The sequence below is a fragment of the Vulpes vulpes genome, chromosome 16 (assembly GCF_048418805.1).
Source record: "Vulpes vulpes isolate BD-2025 chromosome 16, VulVul3, whole genome shotgun sequence".
Classification (NCBI taxonomy): domain Eukaryota; kingdom Metazoa; phylum Chordata; class Mammalia; order Carnivora; family Canidae; genus Vulpes; species Vulpes vulpes.
The window spans coordinates 60,315,617-60,334,796 of record NC_132795.1 but is presented as its reverse complement, the minus strand read 5'-3'; the positions used below and the strand labels follow the sequence as shown (position 1 = coordinate 60,334,796).

The 19,180-nt window shown below is 40.3% G+C and overlaps 2 protein-coding genes across 3 annotated transcripts; one reads left to right on the top strand and one right to left on the bottom strand.

Annotated features, from left to right (window-relative positions):
• Positions 1-221: 221 nt before the first annotated feature.
• On the bottom strand, positions 222-2,811 carry LOC140595895 (uncharacterized). Its single transcript, XM_072741602.1, has 4 exons — positions 2,478-2,811; positions 1,014-2,059; positions 891-915; positions 222-648 (listed from the first exon to the last, which is right to left on the bottom strand). The coding sequence occupies exons 1-4, from the start codon at positions 2,809-2,811 to the stop codon at positions 506-508; spliced, it is 1,548 nt and encodes a 515-aa protein (XP_072597703.1). The 3' UTR covers positions 222-505.
• TMEM263 (transmembrane protein 263) lies at positions 1,270-17,949 on the top strand. 2 transcript variants are annotated; one of them, XM_072741889.1, is made up of 3 exons: positions 1,270-1,380; positions 10,921-10,987; positions 15,036-17,949. In XM_072741889.1, the coding sequence occupies exons 2-3, from the start codon at positions 10,927-10,929 to the stop codon at positions 15,320-15,322; spliced, it is 348 nt and encodes a 115-aa protein (XP_072597990.1). In that variant the 5' UTR covers positions 1,270-1,380; positions 10,921-10,926; the 3' UTR covers positions 15,323-17,949. The 2 variants fall into 2 exon arrangements, with proteins under 2 accessions (XP_072597990.1, XP_025866720.1); XM_026010935.2 differs by lacking the exon at positions 1,270-1,380 and adding an exon at positions 1,889-2,141.
• Positions 17,950-19,180: the final 1,231 nt, after the last annotated feature.

Here is a 19,180-nt window from a genome sequence, read left to right as displayed (position 1 = left end):
TCATGATCTCAGGGTCCTGGGATGGAGTCCTCCATCAGGCTCTCTGCTCAGCAGGGAGCCTTCTTCTCCCTCTCCCTACCACTCCTCCTTCTTGTGTCCTCTATGTCAAATAAAATCTTTTTTAAAAAGTCATGTATTAAGGACAGAGGCTTCTGTGATAAGAAGATAGAGTACGTACCCAACTCTTCACATGTGATAAACACACAATCTGTAGAGCCTGCTAATCATCCAAATCATGTTACATTTTATTTATTTATTTTTAGAGGGGCGGGGGAAGGACATAGAGGGAGAGAAAGAATTCTAAGCAGGCTTCAGACCCAGTGCAGAACCAGAGGTGGGCTCCATCATGAGATCATGACCTGATCAAAAACAAAGAGTCCCACATTTAAGCCACTGAGCCACCCAGGCACCCCCATCCGAATTATATTTTAAAGTGACAATATTATTTAATTTCTCCTTTAAGATCTGGAAAACTAAAATATCTTGATAGTTTCAAATCCATAGTTTAAGTGGATCTGATTTGCTGCTTTGATAAATCAATGGCTGGGCTGAAACCATAAACTATATTTAGTCCACTACATTTGTGACGTGGATCAAAGTTAGCTTCTTCAGGGATGCTCTCCTCGGTTAGCGTGTCCTTGTCTGCGCCTGGTCAACAGTTAAGATTCGGTTGCATCAAAAAAAAAAAAAAAAAAAGATTGGGTTGCATCACCCGGATTATTTTTCATTGGGGCGGGGGGGGGGGGGGGAGGGACATTTTTTGAGTTTCCTGACTGGTTACTTCGCATGTTTTGTCTTGCTGCCTGGACCGTGAAGGAAGATCTCACACTTGTATAGGAATTCACCTTTCGGAAAGCCCTTTCACACCATCTCTTGATTCAAAAACAAACCTGTGATGGGCTTACAGTCCTCCTCCTGTTAAGGTGCGAAAGGAGAGGCAGAGAAAGGTCAGCGGGTCGCGTTTACCTAGTCGAGCATCAGCCTCTCGCCCCTCATCGCCTCCATCCCCACACCTGCACAGGGCTCAGGTGCGCGCAGCATCCTCCCCGCACGGCTCGCTTGTCCACACCGTCCAGAACCGCAGGCAGAGCCTCCGCCACCGCGGGGGGCGGGGGGCGGGGAGCGGGCCGCGGCACCCAGCGGGTCAGCAGGAGCCGAGGGAGGGGCGCCGCGCCGCGCCAGGCGTCTCGCTCCCGACTCTCCTGAGTCCTACTACCAAGCCCACTCCCCGGGGCCCATTTCGAGTGCCTGGCGAGCCGCGAGCCCTGAGCCCTGAGCCCTGCAGGGCGCCGGGCGACCACCAGCCACAGCGGTTCTCCCGCCGGGGCCGGGCCGGGGCCGGGGCCGGGGCCGGGCAGCTGTACAGTAACCGCCACAGGGGTAAGCGGGCGGCGTCGCCGCGAGGGCCCAGCCCGCCTCTCCCCGAGGGGCAGCAGGGAAGGGGAGAAGGTTCTGAAGCCCCCGGGCCACGGAGAGCCCGACAGACTGGCGACCGTCCCCCCCGCCCCCAGGGCAAAGGTTCTGAGCTCCCACCGACCGTTACTCGCGGCGGAACGAGAGCTTCGCGAAGCCGCGGGCCGAGGCTGGAGGCCTGAGCTCCCGCGGCTCGGCGCCCCCCGGCCGAGCTGATCGGACGGCGGAGGGAAGGGGGCGGGCGGCCCGGGCCCAGGCCCAGGCCCAGGCGCGCGCAGGCGGGCCCGGGGCGCCCGCGGAGGCTCCCGGAGGGCGGGGGGCGGGAGGCGGGAGCAGGCCGCGGGGGCGCCGCGCGTGCGCACGCTCAGAGGCGGCCGGCGGGGGGCCGCTGGGAGGGCGGGGCGGGCCGAGAAGCGGGTGGGCGTGTGCCGGGTGGGCGCGGGAGGGGCCTGGGGCGCGCGTGCGCGTCGGAGCCGAGGCGCGGGAGGAGGCGGGAGCGGAGGAGGCGGCGGAGGGGGCGGGTCGCGTCCGGCGCCACGTCCGCATCCAGAGGCCGCTAGAGCCGCCGTCGCCCGCGGAGTCTTCGGGTTCCAGAGCTTGAGGAGGCGCCTCCGGAGCCCGCGGCTGCCCGCGGCCGTGCCCGTCGCTCAGGCGCCCGCAGCCCCGCTCGGTGCGGCCCGCTCCCTCCGCCCAGCCCCGGCTCCAGGCGCCGACCCTCGACCCCGGAGGTGAGTGAGTGGGGCGGGGAGGGCGGGGGGCGCCGTCTCGGCTTCCTGTGCTCCTCTCGGCCGCCTTCTTCCGTTAGCTCTCCTGCGCCTCACCGCCCCGGGCCTGGCTTCCCCGAGCGCAGCCTTTTGGGGGGACTGAGCGGGAAAGGGGGAGGGGCGGGACGATGTTGGGGGCGGACTGAGGTTCGTGGCGGCGTTGTTGTTCCTGACGTGTCCCGGACTCCCCAGCCCTGCTTTGTGACCGGGGCTCTCCTTGGAAGCCGCCGGTTCACTTGGTAGCTCTCGGCGTCAGGCTGGGGGGGTGGGGGGTGGGGGGTGGGGGAGGGCGTCCGCGGCTTGGGAGCCGAGAGGGGTGGGGGGGCCGTGTGCTGGGCTTCCCCGCCGCGCTGACGCCCGACCTGTTGATGAAGCGCTCCTTGGGGCTCCGGCACCGCTTTGGGCCCCAGTGCTCTTCCAGGCAGCAAGGCTCGACTCTGACGCCCAGCCCCAAGCTGAGAGTGTGGAAGGGAGAGGCTGGCGGCGCCCGGGGTGCCTGGGGACCGCGGCTGGAGCACCCGTCGGTGCCATCATCGCCTCCCGAGTCTGAACAGAATCCGTGCCCGCTGTGCACACGCAGCTGGGGACTGGTCCCCAAGCTCCCACTTCCAGTCACATCCCCGCCTAAACACATCGCCTTTTCCGCGTGAGAAGACAGGAATTCTGGAACCCGATGGGAGTGGGGGTGTGCTGGGCACAACGTGGAGCAGAGGGAGGAGGTGCTGAGCTTAGCCCCAGTCACGGCTTCTCCAGGGTCATTTTCTGCCTCTCCTGCCACGTCACTCCCTCTGCCAAAGAAAAAAAGAAAAAGACTTGCTTGTGACTAAAGAGATCAGTGCGGGGAGAAGGAGCCGCTGGGAAAGGTTTAGAAACCCCTAAAGAGGAGAGTTCTTATTTGTTACACCTTTGTGAACACTTGTGCTAGTTCCAAGTGAAAATACTTTATTTGCTCTCTCTGATTATTTGCTATATGTGATTGTTTAACCTTTAGAACATTCACTGGTGTGGGTGCCCTAAAGGGTTCCCAGGAATATCGATACCACATCAACAGGTCTGTGTTTGCCTATGTGGCCATGCCTGCTTTTTTTTTTTTAAAGAAATAGGGAAATAATCTTTAATAAACCTATATGCACTCTTTTCCACTTTCATTTCTTTAGTCTGTTACGGCAGATGTACCAGAAACCAAGTTCAGTAAAAATATGTCCATATAGAAAGAAGAATATCATTAGAAAAGTTTAGGATAGATGGAAAAGTTCCTCTGTGTGTGTGTGTGTGTGTGTGTGTTTTGTTAACTTTAGGAAAATCTTTACCTGTCTAAGTCATTGAGTACTTGCTGTTTTTGCTACTTCCTGAAGATATCTCACTGGATTACATATAAACCTTCAGACTAGGGCCTTCACATGCTTGTTCTGGTTGTAACCTCAGTGCCTAACACAGTGTGTGACATAAGAAGGACACAAATATCTGGAACTAATGAGGTATAATTTAGTGAAGATAATTGGTGTACTGGTTATCTGATTTGTTCTGCTTAATGTTTCATTTAAAGGCAACACTTAAAAATTGCCATTTTGATACTGTTAGTTGTTCCTATCACTAAGGTGATCACTTAAAAGTTTACTGATGGATTACTTTTTCTTCCCTGCCATGTTCAATGCATTTCTTGTAGCCTGTGTGCTGTTGATTTAATGGGCGGGGGCCATGTTTAAAAGCAGCCTGTTCAGGAGAGTTGGTTAACTAGAGGAGCCTAAACACAGTAAGCTGGTGTTTTAATATACACTGCTTATTGGTGTATGTGTATCAAAGCTCTGTATAAACATATTTTTGAAACTCCATGTAGTTACTTGGCAAAGAAGCTAAAATGGGAATGAGGATGTGGCAAAGTTCCTATATATAGAAGGTGTAGAAGAATTAAGCTAATTCATTTATAGTCTTTTTCTTACAGAAAATTGGCATTTACTATTTAATAACAGGTTTTTGAAGTGGCTTTGACGGTAAGCTGTTGTGTACTGTATTTTGTAGTTAGGCTTCATATAGTATGTTAGTGCTGTTTAACTTCCTTAAGAACACAAAGGAGTGTTTAGCCACAGGGAAATTTGTGTACTATTTTCAGACTCTGTCCTCACCATTAATGAAAACTTTATGTATCAGATGTTATAGATTTCCACAAACAACATTGATTCATCTGTTTTCCTTAAAAAAAAAAAAAAGGGACGGGGGCGTTCCTAAGAGGCATTTGTTTACTTATTTCTATTATTGGAAGAAATTACCCTCTAGGGAATAGTGTTGTTATTAATCCTAGCTCAGTATATTTACCAGCTGCTATAATGCTATTGTACTGGACAAGAATTACTTCTCCTTGGCCCAGAATGCCTAGATAACTACTGACAAGTTGTAGTCTACAGCAAAGAAGTCTTTCACATTTCACAATTTCTTAAAAAAAAAATACACCGATAGCCAGTTTTAGTTGGTACTCTAAATTTGTTCACATGTTAGGAGTAAGTGGTAAAACTGATTTATATCCAAGGATATGCAATTATTTGTCCTGATTTAAAGGCTGTTTTCTGTTTTTATTGCCTTCCTTAGGAAGGTACTTTTTTAAATAGAAACTTGTGTATATTATGAGTTCCTAGAGAGCATATCATTTTTTGGTTTTTGAATGAAATAAATTGATAAGTGCCGGGAAGTGTGTCCACTTTGGGTAAACTGGTTTAGAGGAGTACTGTGTGTGCTGAATCACACTGAAGTCTCAGTGCCTAACAGGGTGTCTGGCACATAGTAGGGACCCAAGTATATGTTGAACTAATGACTCATTGAGTTTTGGTTTGAATAGAGTTTAATAATTTTGTTTAATCTAAATGGTCATTTTGACATTTTGTCAGTTGTTACTTGTCTCCATGTGTATACTTCTAAATTTTACATGCATATTATTTACCTTTCCTAGTTTTAAGAGATTAGGAGTGTGTTTGTGTTTATAATTCCCAATTTAAAAGAAACAAAACTCATGTAATGATGGTGATAAAAAGAATAGTTCTCCTTAGTGATAAGGTGGGTCTGTAAAGAGGTAATATCACTAAAAGTTTGGGACATACATGTGTGTAGGGGTTGGGAATGATTTAGGTGAGTAAAAAGTACAGGTGGCATTGCAGATAGTTAAGGATTTTAGCAAAAATACTTTTATAAGGTATTTTATGGCTTATGACCAAATTAGGAATTTAGAAAACAACAATATTCCAAATACTTGCAGCTTTTACACAATTTTTATTACCCTGAGAGTTCTAGAGGAATTTTAATACTACATGCTTGTGTTAACACCAGTGATGTACAAGAAATTCAAACATTTAAAAATATGTATACAAAACAAAAATCAATCTCTATGGACTCTTAGGACTTTCAAAGCCCTCTAATAGCCAGTTCCTCTGTTCTCAGTAGCCAGGCTTCTAACCTGGCAGGACTCCAGATTTTCAGATTTTCTATCTACATTTTAAATTCTTCTACCAAAAATAAAATAAAAAAAAAATAAAATAAAGTAAAATAAAATAAATTCATTCATTCATTCATTCATTCATTCATTCATTCTTCTACCAAACATCTAACTTAGGAGCAGAGTAAATTCATGGGGGATGGGGGGTTGTCGTGCGTTGGGGAGAGAGCTGGTAAATCTGAGAGTATATCCTGAAGAAGTTCCAAGTAGGAATGAAATTTCTTGAGAGTCTAGTTATCCTAAAAATTCCCAAGCACTTTTCAATTATCTTTTTAATTAGTGTATATTTAAACACAAAAAGTATTTTAATTACTGTGTAGTAAAATACATACATCATATCTCTCTTGTGGTTCTTGAAGCCCCTGGCATACTGCTCTTAAAAGCACAATTCTAGCTTAAAGTAGTCTCTTTCTTTTTAATGAAAAATGTGGGCCATATATTGGTATGTGTTTTTTCTTGTGATGCTTAAAATTAATGTGGATACAGATGATAGTTTTATCCCATTTATTCTGCAAATACTGTGTGTCAAGCTTACAACAAAAACATATACTAACAAAATGGTAAGGATATAAGAAATTGAAATTGCAAACCAACCCTGGACAACAGCGATAAGAGTGGAAGTCCTGAGGTGTGGAGTTGGGGGAAAATAGGACAACTACGCAGGCTACAGGAACCTACCCAGTTTAAGTTGGGATTTTAGCTGTAAGCTTCCTGGAAGCCAAAGGAAAAAGGGAATTATCATCTCTCTTTGTATCTTTTAAATAGAAAAGTACGTAGGTCTCAAAGAGAAGAAAATGTTCTAAATATGTTGAGGAAACAAAAGTTTTTCTGAATTCCGCTAAAGAAATTTCTCATGTGGAGTTCTGTATCAGAGCTATCGAGTGATGTAGTAGGTAACTTCTTTACAGTGCAGTAGTCAGTGTACTAGTAGCCTGCATAAGACTCTTTGTCATGGTTTCCTTACCAAGGACAAAAGCAAGAATTAAACTTGCTGATGTCATTTTCTTCAAATCAGCATTTTGTGATTTAAGTATGTTGTTTGTTAGATGATCAATTTGATTTAAGGATAAAAACCTAAAATAGTATAAAAACTAGGTAGATGAGCTGCGTAATCTTTGAAAATATCCTTTTTGAATATCACTGATTTCTAAGAATTAAAAATATGCAGTTTTCTTGAAGTACAAAAGCAATACATGTTTATGGTAAAAAATTAAATTACAGATTTTAAATATACATATGTATATCTATATATAAAGGGGAGAATGGTATTTCCTTTTCTCTCTCTCGTCTCTTTATATAAATATTTCTACTCCCTTAGTGGCAGTATTTATCAACATTTTGGTATACTTCCTTTCAGTCTTTTTATGTGCATTTAAAAAATTGGATTATATGATATATATGCCTTTTATATTCTCTAAATGTAACATTATCATTTCCCCATAGTATTTGGTCTCCATAAATTATATTAATGTCTGCATTGTATGTGTCTCTGGGAAGCTTATAAATTCATCTCTTGCCTTCCATGAGGCTGTACTCATTTGTACACTTTCAGATGTATTTTATTTGTTTTTGCTGGCTTCCCTTTCACTTACCTCTTAAATATGAGCAGTCTAATTAAGGTTATCAGTCTACTTCTCTATTACCATTCTTTGCCTTGATCATATCATCAATCCCCAACATGTGTAGCTATCACTTCAAACCACTCTCAGGGCCTCAACTCTAACTCAAACTTCATGCTAAGTTTCAGACCCCTTAAGTCCAGTTGCCTGCTAATACACATATCCTGTAGATGTCCTGAATGCATTTCAAATCCAGCTGTTCAAAAACAAATCCTTCATCATACCTATAGTCAACAGTAATGTAGTATACACTTATATTTTAGAGGGCAGATCTCAGTTAAGTATTCTTACCACAATAAAATAAAAATTTTAAAAAGTCCGTCATCTTCTCTCAGAAGTAGTTTCTTGTCTCCTATACCTTGTCTTTATCTTTTTTGTCTACTTCATTGCTCACACTAGAAATTTTACATCCTATATTTTCCTTTTCTCTCATATTAATACCCAAGCTCTTTTCCACTTCATACAAAAAATCCAAGTATTGTCTACCAAGCATCAGGCATTGAAAAAGGCTCTGGGGATGGAGCAGTGAATAAAACCAAGCCTCGTTCTCCTGGAGTTTACATTCAAATTGTGGAAGACATAAAGTAAATATGTATATTTTATATACATATATATGTATACATATATGTATACATGTATATGTATGTGTGTATTTATATACATATATGTGTGTATTTATATACATATATGTATGTATGCATATATATGTATATAAAATATATATATATTTGATACATATGATCAAGTGACAGCAATAAAGAAAATAGAGCAAGGTTAGGTGAAAATGATAGGGAGAGGAGTGGAGGGGGGTGCTAATCTATTGTCAGGCGGTCTGGGAAGATCTCTATTAAAGGAAACATTTGCATAGAGACTTGAAGGACATAAGGAAGCAAGCCATGCACATGTCTTGGGGAAGAGCCTCTCAGGAGAGGATGAGCAGGGAAACCCGTGTTTCTGGACTGCTACGAGTGAGAGGCAGAATGGTAGGAGACACTATCAGAGTGTTAGATGTCAGGCCTCTATTCTAGATTTTATTCTGAGCAAAACAGGAAGCAGTTGTAGGGGTTTAAGCAGAGTATGGCAGGGCTAAACTGATGAACAACGGTAGAAGCTCAGAGGCCAGATAAGAGACTTTGTAGCAGCCCAAGCAAGAGCTACTATAGTTTAACTGAAAGTGGTAGCAGTAGAGGTGATGAGAAATGGTTGTATTCTGGATTGATTTAGGCAGCAGAATTTACCGATGATTAGATGGGAATGTAAAAATCAGAAAGTCGAGGGTTGACTCCTAGGTTTTTTTTTTTAATTTTTATTTATTTATGATAGTCACACAGAGAGAGAGAGAGGCAGACACAGGCAGAGGGAGAAGCAGGCTCCATGCACCGGGAGCCCGACGTGGGATTCGATCCCGGGTCTCCAGGATCGTGCCCTGGGCCAAAGGCAGGCGCCAAACCGCTGCGCCACCCAGGGATCCCGACTCCTAGGTTTTTGTTCAAACATTTATTTATACTGAAAAAACTGGCAGTTTAAACTGTTACTCCCATCTCACCAAACTTCTAAAGGAGCCACTTACGGTGTTTAATCTCTGTCCTTCATCTGTTCCTTTTAAAAAATTTATATTTATTTATTTGAGACCAAGAGAAAGCAAGCATGAGCAGGGGGATGGACAGAGGGAGAGGGAGAAAGAGAATCTCAAGCAGATGCAGTGAGTGTAGAGCCCCACCCCGAGAGACCATGACCTGAGCTGAAATCAAGTCAGCCACTTAACCAACTGAACCACCCAGGTACCCCACCTTCATCTGTTCTTGATTCAGATAGCTTCTTAAAGCACAGATCTGACGATGTTATCTTGTCGTGGCTCCTCATTGCCTACTCATAGGAGGATAAAGTCAATTCATATTATATAAATGAACTTGCATATGTTTTTTTTTATAAAGCAGCTTTAATCTTTTAAAATGGTGGCCTTTTTCTTTTCTAAATTACGAGATATATGTGGGAAAATTGAGAATTTTTTAAAAAGGGATTCTGGGCAGCCCGGGTGGCTCAGTGGTTTGGCACCTGCCTTCGGCCCAGGGTGTGATCCTGGAGACCTGGGATTGAGTCCCACATCGGGCTTCCTGCATGGAGCCTGCTTCTCCCTCTGCCTGTCTCTGCCACTCTTTCTCTCTGTGTCTCTTAAAAAATAAATAAATAAATAAAATAAAAAGGGATTCTGTATTAGGAAAAGGAGTCTTTTAGTTGGGATTTGTGGAATATATACAGAAAGGCAGTTTTGAAATATATGCAATTACCGTCACACCTGTTGTTTAAATAAGCTTTATGCCTACTGTGTGCCTTGAACTCATGACCCTGAGATCAAGAGTCACAGACTGAGCCAGCCAGGCACCCTCCCCATTGCATCATACCTGTTTTTATACTCCAGTCACTTGTGTCAGATGTATATGTGTATGTAATTTCCTCGGATTTCTGTACACAGCGTGGTAGCATCTGTTAACCGGTTGATCAGCCAGGTGATCTGGCTTGCACCTATATGATACACAGATCCTGGAAACAAGCTAAACAGTCTCTCCTCTTGGAATTAACAGCTCAGTGGGGAAGAAGGTGGCTCCACAGTAGTTTTTCATCAGGAAGGGACACACACACTCTGCCAGAATTTCTGCATGTTTTGTTTTAAATTCTTTAAATAGGGATCCCTGGGTGGCGCAGCGGTTTAGCGCCTGCCTTTGGCCCAGGGCGCGATCCTGGAGACGCGGGATCGAATCCCACATCGGGCTCCCAGTGCATGGAGCCTGCTTCTCCCTCTGCCTGTGTCTCTGCCTCTCTCTCTCTCTCTCTCTCTCTCTCTCTCTCTGTGACTATAATACATAAAAATAAATAAATAAATAAATAAATAAATAAATTCTTTAAATAATATTCTAATACTTGTAGTACTGGAATACTAGTATTCCAGTCCCGACTTGCTTTAATATTTTCTTGGTCAAATGACTATAAAAGCAAATATTTTAAGATAGTAAAGGAAATTGGAAAAAGAAAGTTTAACTGTTTTCGTCATTCCAGTGTAGCTTATTTTATTTCTTAGGTTCATTTCCTTTTCATACTGAGATAATCGCATATATATTTTTTCATAGATCTTGAGTTCTTTTGCTACCTGTGTTTTTAAGAGCTCTAAAAACAATAAAAAAGTAATCAAAATCCATCTCTTAATGATTCAGATAGGTAATGCCACCTTTATAGAAGGATATCATGATTTTTAGAAAATTTTCAGATAGAACATATTTTTTAGCATAGTATAGGTTTTCCTTAAGTCTGTTGTGAAATTACAGTTAACCAATACACTGTAGGAGGAAACACTCATGATTTTTGTCTACTCCCCACCTTCCAACTTTGAATTAGTAAGCAACAGTAAAAATATAATACTATACTTGTTACTGTTTGGTTGGTGTTTGAGATAAGATTTATATTGTACACTAGTGTAATTAAAAGTATTTCTTAAACACCACAAAGTAAGAGAGGAGTAAGATGAAGTTTTGCTACAAGTGTTTTAAAATGTTTATCTGAATAAAATGGATTGTCTTAATTTAGTATGTGATAGGAGGTCATCTCACAGATTATTGAGGTTACAATGAAATGTGTATATGTTTTTTAGGAGATCATGAATCAGGCAGATAAAAATCAAGAACTCCCATCATACCTTAGTGATGAACCACCAGAAGGTAAGTATGCACCTGACACACTAAGAATGGAAACAAACATCCTACTGAATTAAAATTCTGATTGTTTTTGTTAAATTTAAAATAACAATCTGTTTACCTTGTCAGTGAATATGTTCCAAAAATAGTTGAAGATCAGCATTTTTAGCTTTTAAGAAAGCACAGATATTGGTGAATGGGGACACCATGCAGCTGTTTTATTATGTAAGATCTTTTCTTTTGCTACTCTTATTAAGACCATTTCATAAATTAGAATATCCTTTCATTTGTTAAGAATGGGTGTAGGGAAAAAAAAAAAAAGAATGGGTGTAGGTTGCAGAGGAAGGATGGACTATATTTAATTTTAATGTCATGCATTACAAAAACTCAATTCAAGAGGCACTTGAGATTTGGAGATTTGTTATTAAGCTGTTATTTATAATTGGTAGCTCTTCTTTCTATATTAATACATGGTCTTAGGGTCTGATTAAATTCTCTTTTTGTTTGAAAATTGTGACATCATGAATCATTTTCTTACCTAAACTTCAAAAATCCCTGGAAACACTAACTGCAAATGTGAATGTCTTGACTATATACAGAAAAGAACTATAGGCATTTTCTACTTACGATTTTGCTGTAGAATATTATTATTATTATTTATTATTATTATTTATTTATTCATGAGAGACACACACAGAGACAGAGACACAGGCAGAGGGAGAAGCAGGCTCCATGCAGGGAGCCTGACGTGGGACTTGATCCTGGTTCTCCAGGATCACGCTCCGGGCTGAAGGTGGCGCTAAACCGCTAAGACCCTGGGGCTGCCCTAGAATATTATTAAACTAAACCAAATAGTGATTTCTTTTGACAGCTGTATGTTCGTACAGGACAGTCATAATAGGTAAGATAGAGAATCAAGGTAAAGAATAAAGGATGAAATGGCCACCAGACCCCAGTGGAGTAGCAGACAGACTAGTATCTCTGTAGCTGTAGGCTGTAACTCTGGGTATTTTATTTTCTTCCCAGTTACCCACTGTCCAGAATTTTCTACTTATATTTCTTGTGTTGGTAGACAACAATGAAATTGCTAGGAAAACACAAAAGTTTGTACTTAAGCCCTAAATGAAGATGGAGGTAACTAGGTGATTAGTTTTAGTTTGGTGGAAGAACAGCCTGGAAAATTACTAGTTCAGCTGTTCTCTTGACTTATTTTTTAGGCCTAGAACCCTAGGGTTTTGAAAAGTTAGGGCTTAATGAGAAAGTTAATAAGGACTTTTTAAGGGATAAAATCAGGAAAGAGATAAAGCATGATTGTCAAGGAAGAGAAGGTGCTTTAGTAATGTCTTTATATGGCAACCTGCTAAACCAAGGTAGTCTGCAGAGCAGATAAGTTATATGGTGGTAATTAAGAGCATGCTGTAATTAAAGAGATCAACAGCATTAATATTTATCTACTTTGACTAAGAAAAATTCTCTTCATCAAATGTGTGTGCACCAAATTTGGCATAGCAGGATAATACTCATGAGGGTATTCAGCCTGAGGCAGTTACCTGTTTTATCCATTTCAAATCAGGATTTTCTGCTTTTCCTACTGTTAGTGACCTTGATTATAAAAGAATTACCAATTATGTAACCCTTTTCATCATAATTTTATAATTAACGTATTCAGATGCTTTTCCATATCTTGTTTTCTATTTCAGCTACTTAAACGTTTATATTAACTTTGCTTATTACCCAAATAGCTTCAATTTAAAATTTAGTTTTTATAAATTTAGCCATTACTATATCTTTATGAACTATTTTGACAAGTCAGTGAGATTTTCATACTTATTACATGATGTGAAAACCTCTTAAGCAGGGGCACCTGGGCAGTTCTGTGGTTGAGTGCGTCTGCCTTTGGCTCAGGTTGTGATCCTCGGTCCTGGGATCAAATGCCACATCAGGCTCCCTGCAGGGAGCCTGCTTCTCCCTCTACCTGTGTCTCTGCCCCGCTTTCTGTGTCTCTCATGAATAAATAAATAAAATCTTTAAAAAACAAAACAAAACAATGGAAAGAAAATTTTTATCAAAGTAAAATTGTGCTGTATTAGAAAAGCTTGATTTTCAGAATTTTTTCTCCATCAAATATTATCTGTTTTCGGGCAGCCTGGATGGCTCAGTGGTTTAGCACCGCCTTCAGCCCTGAGAATCATCCTGGAGACCCAGGATCGAGTCCCACGTCAGGCTCCCTGCATGCAGCCTGCTTCTCCCTCTGCCTGTGTCTCTGCCTCTCTCTCTCTCTCTCTCTCTCATGAATAAATAAATAAAATATTTAAGAAAATATTATCTGTTTCCCAGTGTTATCTTCCCTGATAATCATATTCTGCTAGGAGTTAGTAACTTTGATGGTCCTAGTTGGGCTTGTGTACCCAAGAATTTGCTTTTCTTTGTGTCAGTGTACCTTTTCAGTGAATAAAGCCTGATCTGTTTCGTGACCAAGTGTTTTTCCGTGAAGTTTAGAAAAATATAGACATCATAGCTTACGTGTTGTTGGTATCTAAATCATTAGATTACAAAGGAGGAAAGACCTGTGTTTTTTTGAGACTGACACAAGCAGGTTTTTATGAAATCTTCCTGTTATTTTATTCCTGAGTTTGAGGTTACATGCCAGTTTGGATGACTCTATTCAAAACAAAGTGAAACAAACCAGATAACAATCTCATGACTTAAATAAATATGAATTTTCATATTGATACTACCCTTTCTGGAGTAAAGGAGTTTTTACAGACTAGATGTTTAAATCATATGCTCTCTCCTGTAAGAATTACTGAGGCAGTGAAAGTATTAAGCATAGCTGTAGTATCTCAACATTACAAAAATGATTTTAGGTAAGTAACATGATTTTAAGAGATTAATAATTTTCCTATTTTTATGTATCATTAGCTCTTTAAATACATTATTAAAATGCAAATAGAGCAGACACCCATATGTATTTAAATTAGTGGTTCTCAAGCTTTTTGGTTGCAAGATGCTTTTAAAAATTGAGGACCCCAAAAAGCTGTCTTTGTTGATATTTGGCATATAAATAATAATGGAAATTAAATATTCATTAAAGACTCCAGTGGACCCATTACATAGTAACACGATTAACATAGATTTTTGAAAAACACCTATCCAAATAAAAACAAAACAAAAAATGTGAAGAGGGTGGGTGACCTTGTTTTTAAATTTTTACAGATCTCTTTAGTGTTAGGGCTAATAGAAGACGGCTAGTTTCTCAGCTGCTTCTATGTTTGGTCTCCTGAGTACTGCACATCATTTAGATTCTGGAAAATTCTGTAGACTTGTGAATGAATGTGAAATAAAAGTGAAAGGATAGATGACGTGTTATATTATTATGAAAATAGGGATCCCTGGGTGGCGCAGCGGTTTGGCGCCTGCCTTTGGCCCAGGGCGCGATCCTGGAGACCCGGGATCAAATCCCACGTCGGGCTCCCGGTGCATGGAGCCTGCTTCTCTCTCTGCCTGTGTCTCTGCCTCTCTCTCTATCTCTCTGTGACTATCATAAATAAATAAAAATTAAAAAAAAAAGAAAAGAAAATAATTTCTATCCTGCAGAGCCCCTGAAATGGTCTTGTTGGATCCCCAGCAGTTCCAGACAAAACTTTGAGAACCACTGCTTTAAATGGAGAAGGTTGTTTGACTAATGACTGAATTCTGTCAAGGAAATGAAGGCTAAATATATTTATCTTCTTATTTTTTCATGCTCCTTTTAGGATATAAAGATTTTTATTAATAACAACAAAACTGTAAATCAAGGAAACGTTTAAATTTAGGTTTTAAAATATTTTATGACAGTCCCCAAAGCATTTTTTCTCAGATACCAAGACAGCATTGGACCAGGATATTTTAAAAACATGCATGACTATAGCCTTGAGGGAAGAGCTCCTTAGTGTCTTGATCAGATTTGTATTTATGTGGTTCACCTTATCAAAACAACCTCCTGATTGTTAGGAAGTCTTAGGATACTTAATAATTTGTACTGCTCTTATAAAGACTTAATATTTGACTGTCTTCGTATTTCTCTCACTAGGTTCAATGAAAGATCACCCACAGCAGCAACCAGGCATGTTGTCCCGTGTGACTGGCGGTATCTTCAGTGTTACAAAGGGAGCCGTTGGTGCCACCATTGGTGGTGTGGCTTGGATTGGTGGGAAGAGTCTGGAGGTGACCAAGACAGCTGTTACAACTGTGCCTTCCATGGGAATAGGGCTGGTGAAAGGGGGCGTGTCTGCTGTGGCTGGAGGTGTTACAGCTGTTGGGTCTGCTGTTGTAAACAAAGTGCCCTTAACAGGAAAGAAGAAAGACAAATCTGACTAAAATATGGAGATACACTTGCTCTCCACAGCATTATGATGCCAGTGGCATTGAATTGCTAAATTATGGACTACAACCAAGTCACCTGTTTGGACGTTTATCTTCTAAACTGCTGTGTTGAAAGTATTGATGACTGGCTTTTGTCTAAAAAGAAGAGACCAATACTAGCACAGTGTATGAAGGTTTCTCATACTTAAATTCCAGCTTTTTATCTGGTAAAATGTTACACTTATTCAGTTGTAACTGAAGATATGGTATATTTGAATATTTACTAGAAGTCTTTCAGTTTAAACTAAAAAATGTGAAAGTTGAATTTAGTTGATGATCTTTACAGTTCCATATGTATAATGTGCCAGGTAACTCATTTGCCCCTTAAGAAGGGAACCTTGAACTACATAAACTGTACCTTTGATGTGCCTAATAGTTTCAGATGTCTTAGTTTTTTTTATAACCATAGTTGATTAGGCCAAGAGGCATTCTTTTCTTATTTAAGCTGGTAAAAGTAGCAGGAATTAGAGAAATTTAAAAGAAGAGTAAATGGTTTTATGATACCGAGTGTTAACCATCTTTTGTTAGATATGCATTACATTAATTTAATCATTGATGCCTTATAAAAGAAAACATCTTTTCTAATACCCTAAACATGTGCAGTTCTTAGAACTGTATATGGATTCTTTTTAAAATTGTTTGTGAAATTAGTTTTCCCTCTTAAGAATCTCAGGAGTAGTGGGGTAAAGGCATTTCTTGCGCTCAGCGATAAGGTAGTAAGTTAGTGCTTGTTAACGTTTTGTTAACCATCAGTGTAGTTACCAAACTGTATGCTTCAACCTGGTTTCATGCTCCATCTTAGTACACCTCACAGTGCCTAAGGAACATTTCTTTGCTGGTCATAAGCTGTTTTGGAAGTTTCATATTAAGGAGTAACAATTTTAAGTTCTTAATCACCTAAAGCATCTAAGATATAAAAAGAATTCTTCACACCAATTTTATCTCTAGGATGGCTTAAAATCCCCTTCTTAAAAACACAGTAAAAGCAGCCACAGATATTTGGGAACTGACTTTTAAATTGAATGAAATGGGCTCCATAGATTAGTTTTGAATGTAAAATATATATAAGTGCTTTCAGTGGTTTGCAGGCTTTTAAAATGTTATCTTGTGGTCCTTTGAAGAAGTCGTAGACTTTGTACCATTTCCAAGTCAACTTCAGGCAGGGAATTGAAATTTTTGATTATGGATGATAAGTGTCATGTTTTGTTAAGATGTCTCATCATGCCTCATTCATTCTCAATATGATAGCTGGAATTCATCTTTTTATTTCATATTCTGTTTCATAAAAATTTTAAAAGTAGCACATACATTTGGCATTCCTCTTAACTAAGGGTTATAATCAAAGCCTGAAAAATCTTAGTTTTCCTTATACTGAAGTCTGGAAATTTGCCTCCATTTTGCAGAATTGTGTATGTGTGTGTGTGAGAGAGTGTGAGGGAGGGGAGGAAAGGAGTTGATGCTCTGGAGTAAATCAGAATACATCCTTGAGAACTTAAAACAGATCACTCCAACATGCAAGGCTTAAATGTTTGTTTCTAAGCCACTAAGAGTTTTACATTAATAATGTAGAACAACAAATGGATAAGAACATAACTTTTAAAAGCTTTCATAAACACCAGTAGGGATCTTAAGCAAGCCTACAAAGGTTCTTGAGCCCATCATTATATACAAAAAGTTGTTGAGTTTATCAGAAATTAAGTGGTTTATTTCATGTACTATGATTTAAGGTCTATTTGGTATATCTGGTCAAATGTTATAATCAGCAAAAGGGATTTTTAAAACAAACTCCAAAGTTAATAGATGAATACTAAACAGTGATCTAAAATAATGGTATTGGAGAACTTGTTTCCTGCTATTTGAAGGAAATTATTGCTTCATTGCTAGTTTATATTTCTAATTTATCTTCTACAGTCATAGGCTCTGCTGTGCTTTGTACCTGAATTTCTAAATATAGACCTTAGTTTACTGTGTGCTTGCATATTTATTTTCAACCTTGCTTGTCTTTAAAATTGCTTGAGGAAAAATGGTTGTAATTTCTGCCACAGAAAAGCCACCTGGTACGTTTTATCTCATCAAGTTTGCTTTAAACTCTGAACTATAACTATTCAGGGGAGGCTTTTTGCAAGAATGGCAGAGAAGTGTACAAACGAACAGTCAGTTATAGAGGTTCTTGTAGCAATGAACTTGCCATTCAATATGTACAGCCGTACACTTGGGTCTTTTCCAGCTTATTTCTGTAGACTGGCAGTTTGACCTGTGAAACAGTCCTGGTTCACTTCAAGAAACTAAGGTTGATACATACACCTGGAGGCATCTGTTATTCAGTGTATCTTTTGAGTGGGTATTTGGCACAATGCCGATGAACTTGTGTGACCCACTTGAATGACTGATCTAATAATGTTGACATTATGAATCCTGTACTTAGTGAAATGTCAGATGAAGATGACTGGTGATTGAATAAAATTTTTTTTGTATTAAAGGAATGGGAAAAGAATACATAAGTCTGTTAATAAAGCACTATGATCTGCAAAAGATGAAATGTTTCATTAAGATCTAAGGAAATAAAGGAAATTTGAAAAACAGGGTAGTCTTAAAATTTTTAGTTACATAGCAGTTCAGTAAGTACTGTAGTCAGTTTTTAATTTTGGATACTAATGCACAAACATGAGTAAACATTTTCAAGTATGTATTTTGATACCAACACAATGAAATACAAATAGATTTTAGACAACTCTGATGAAGATTAAAAGTGCAGGTTTTTAGGTTTTTACCCCAACTTTCTCAGTTTCTGCAGGGTGGGGCCCAGGACTGCAGCTTAACAGCCTCCACAGGTGATTATTGTCTACAGTTTGGGATCTGATGAAGGAGGCACCTTACTCTGTCCTAAGCAACTGTGGCACCAACTCGCACCTCTCACTGGACAGAAGTGATGCAAAAGATGGGAACCAGGTTGGAGGAAGGTAGAAAATTGGTAATACCCTGGGTATCTACTTACCTGCCAGGTGCTGTCCATATATTATCTGATTTAATCAGAACCAGAGAAGTATCTCTTTTTACAAATACGAAACAGGCTTTCAGTGTTAGTTTCCTATTACCATTTTTAAATTCGTGTAAGTCACAACCTCTCCAGCTTATTACCAGAAACAGAAATGGGGCTACGCAGTAACTAGTCCTTTATTCTTCTGTTGGCATTCAGTGCTGACTATATACGCTGGATTTACCAGGCTAACTTGAGTTCCTGGGAAATCTTACAGGTAATCCTATTTATTTTGGCAGCTAATTACATTCTGTCAGAGAAATGAATTTAGTATAATTATAAACTGTTTAAAGGAAATAATTTTGTTATTAAGCCTTTTTCCATGGAGGAAGTAAAATTTGACTCTAGTGTTTTATGTAAGGCTGTCTCTTTGCTATGTTGTTGACTTTGAATATTTAAAATTTTATCTAGGAAGAAAGACCTGAATAAGAATGCAATTATGGAAAAAGGCAGAAAGGTTCAAGGACTAAAAACTATGGAATAGGATTCGGTCTAAGGGAAAATAAAGTCTGGATACTGCATGTTTGGCCATGAATGTGTATTTTCTAAAAATTTAATCTTGTTAAGTCAGAGTAAGCTACAAATGTATCTCTATAACAAACTGCCTCTGGTTTTCCATACCTTCACCTGAGCACCTCAATTTTGCTGATGTATACTAAGCTTTTTTCAAATTAATGGCCACTCAACTCTGCCGAACTTTCTCATATACCCTCATGTATGTTTGTTTTCTTACTCAGAACCACCACCCCGTACCTTCCTTCCCAACCCTCCTGCAG

Bases quoted from the DNA above. Each gene is read 5' to 3' on its own strand.
- TMEM263 (XM_072741889.1), top strand. From the start codon at position 10,927: ATGAATCAGGCAGATAAAAATCAAGAACTCCCATCATACCTTAGTGAT. The intron at 10,988-15,035 runs GTAAGTATGCAC...TTCTCTCACTAG, and splicing joins TAGTGATGAACCACCAGAAG to GTTCAATGAAAGATCACCCA.
- LOC140595895 (XM_072741602.1), bottom strand. From the start codon at position 2,811: ATGTGTTTAGGCGGGGATGTGACTGGAAGTGGGAGCTTGGGGACCAGT. The intron at 916-1,013 runs GTGTGGGGATGG...GCACCTTAACAG, and splicing joins CGCACCTGAGCCCTGTGCAG to GAGGAGGACTGTAAGCCCAT. The intron at 649-890 runs GTTTGTTTTTGA...ACTGTTGACCAG, and splicing joins GGACTGTAAGCCCATCACAG to GCGCAGACAAGGACACGCTA.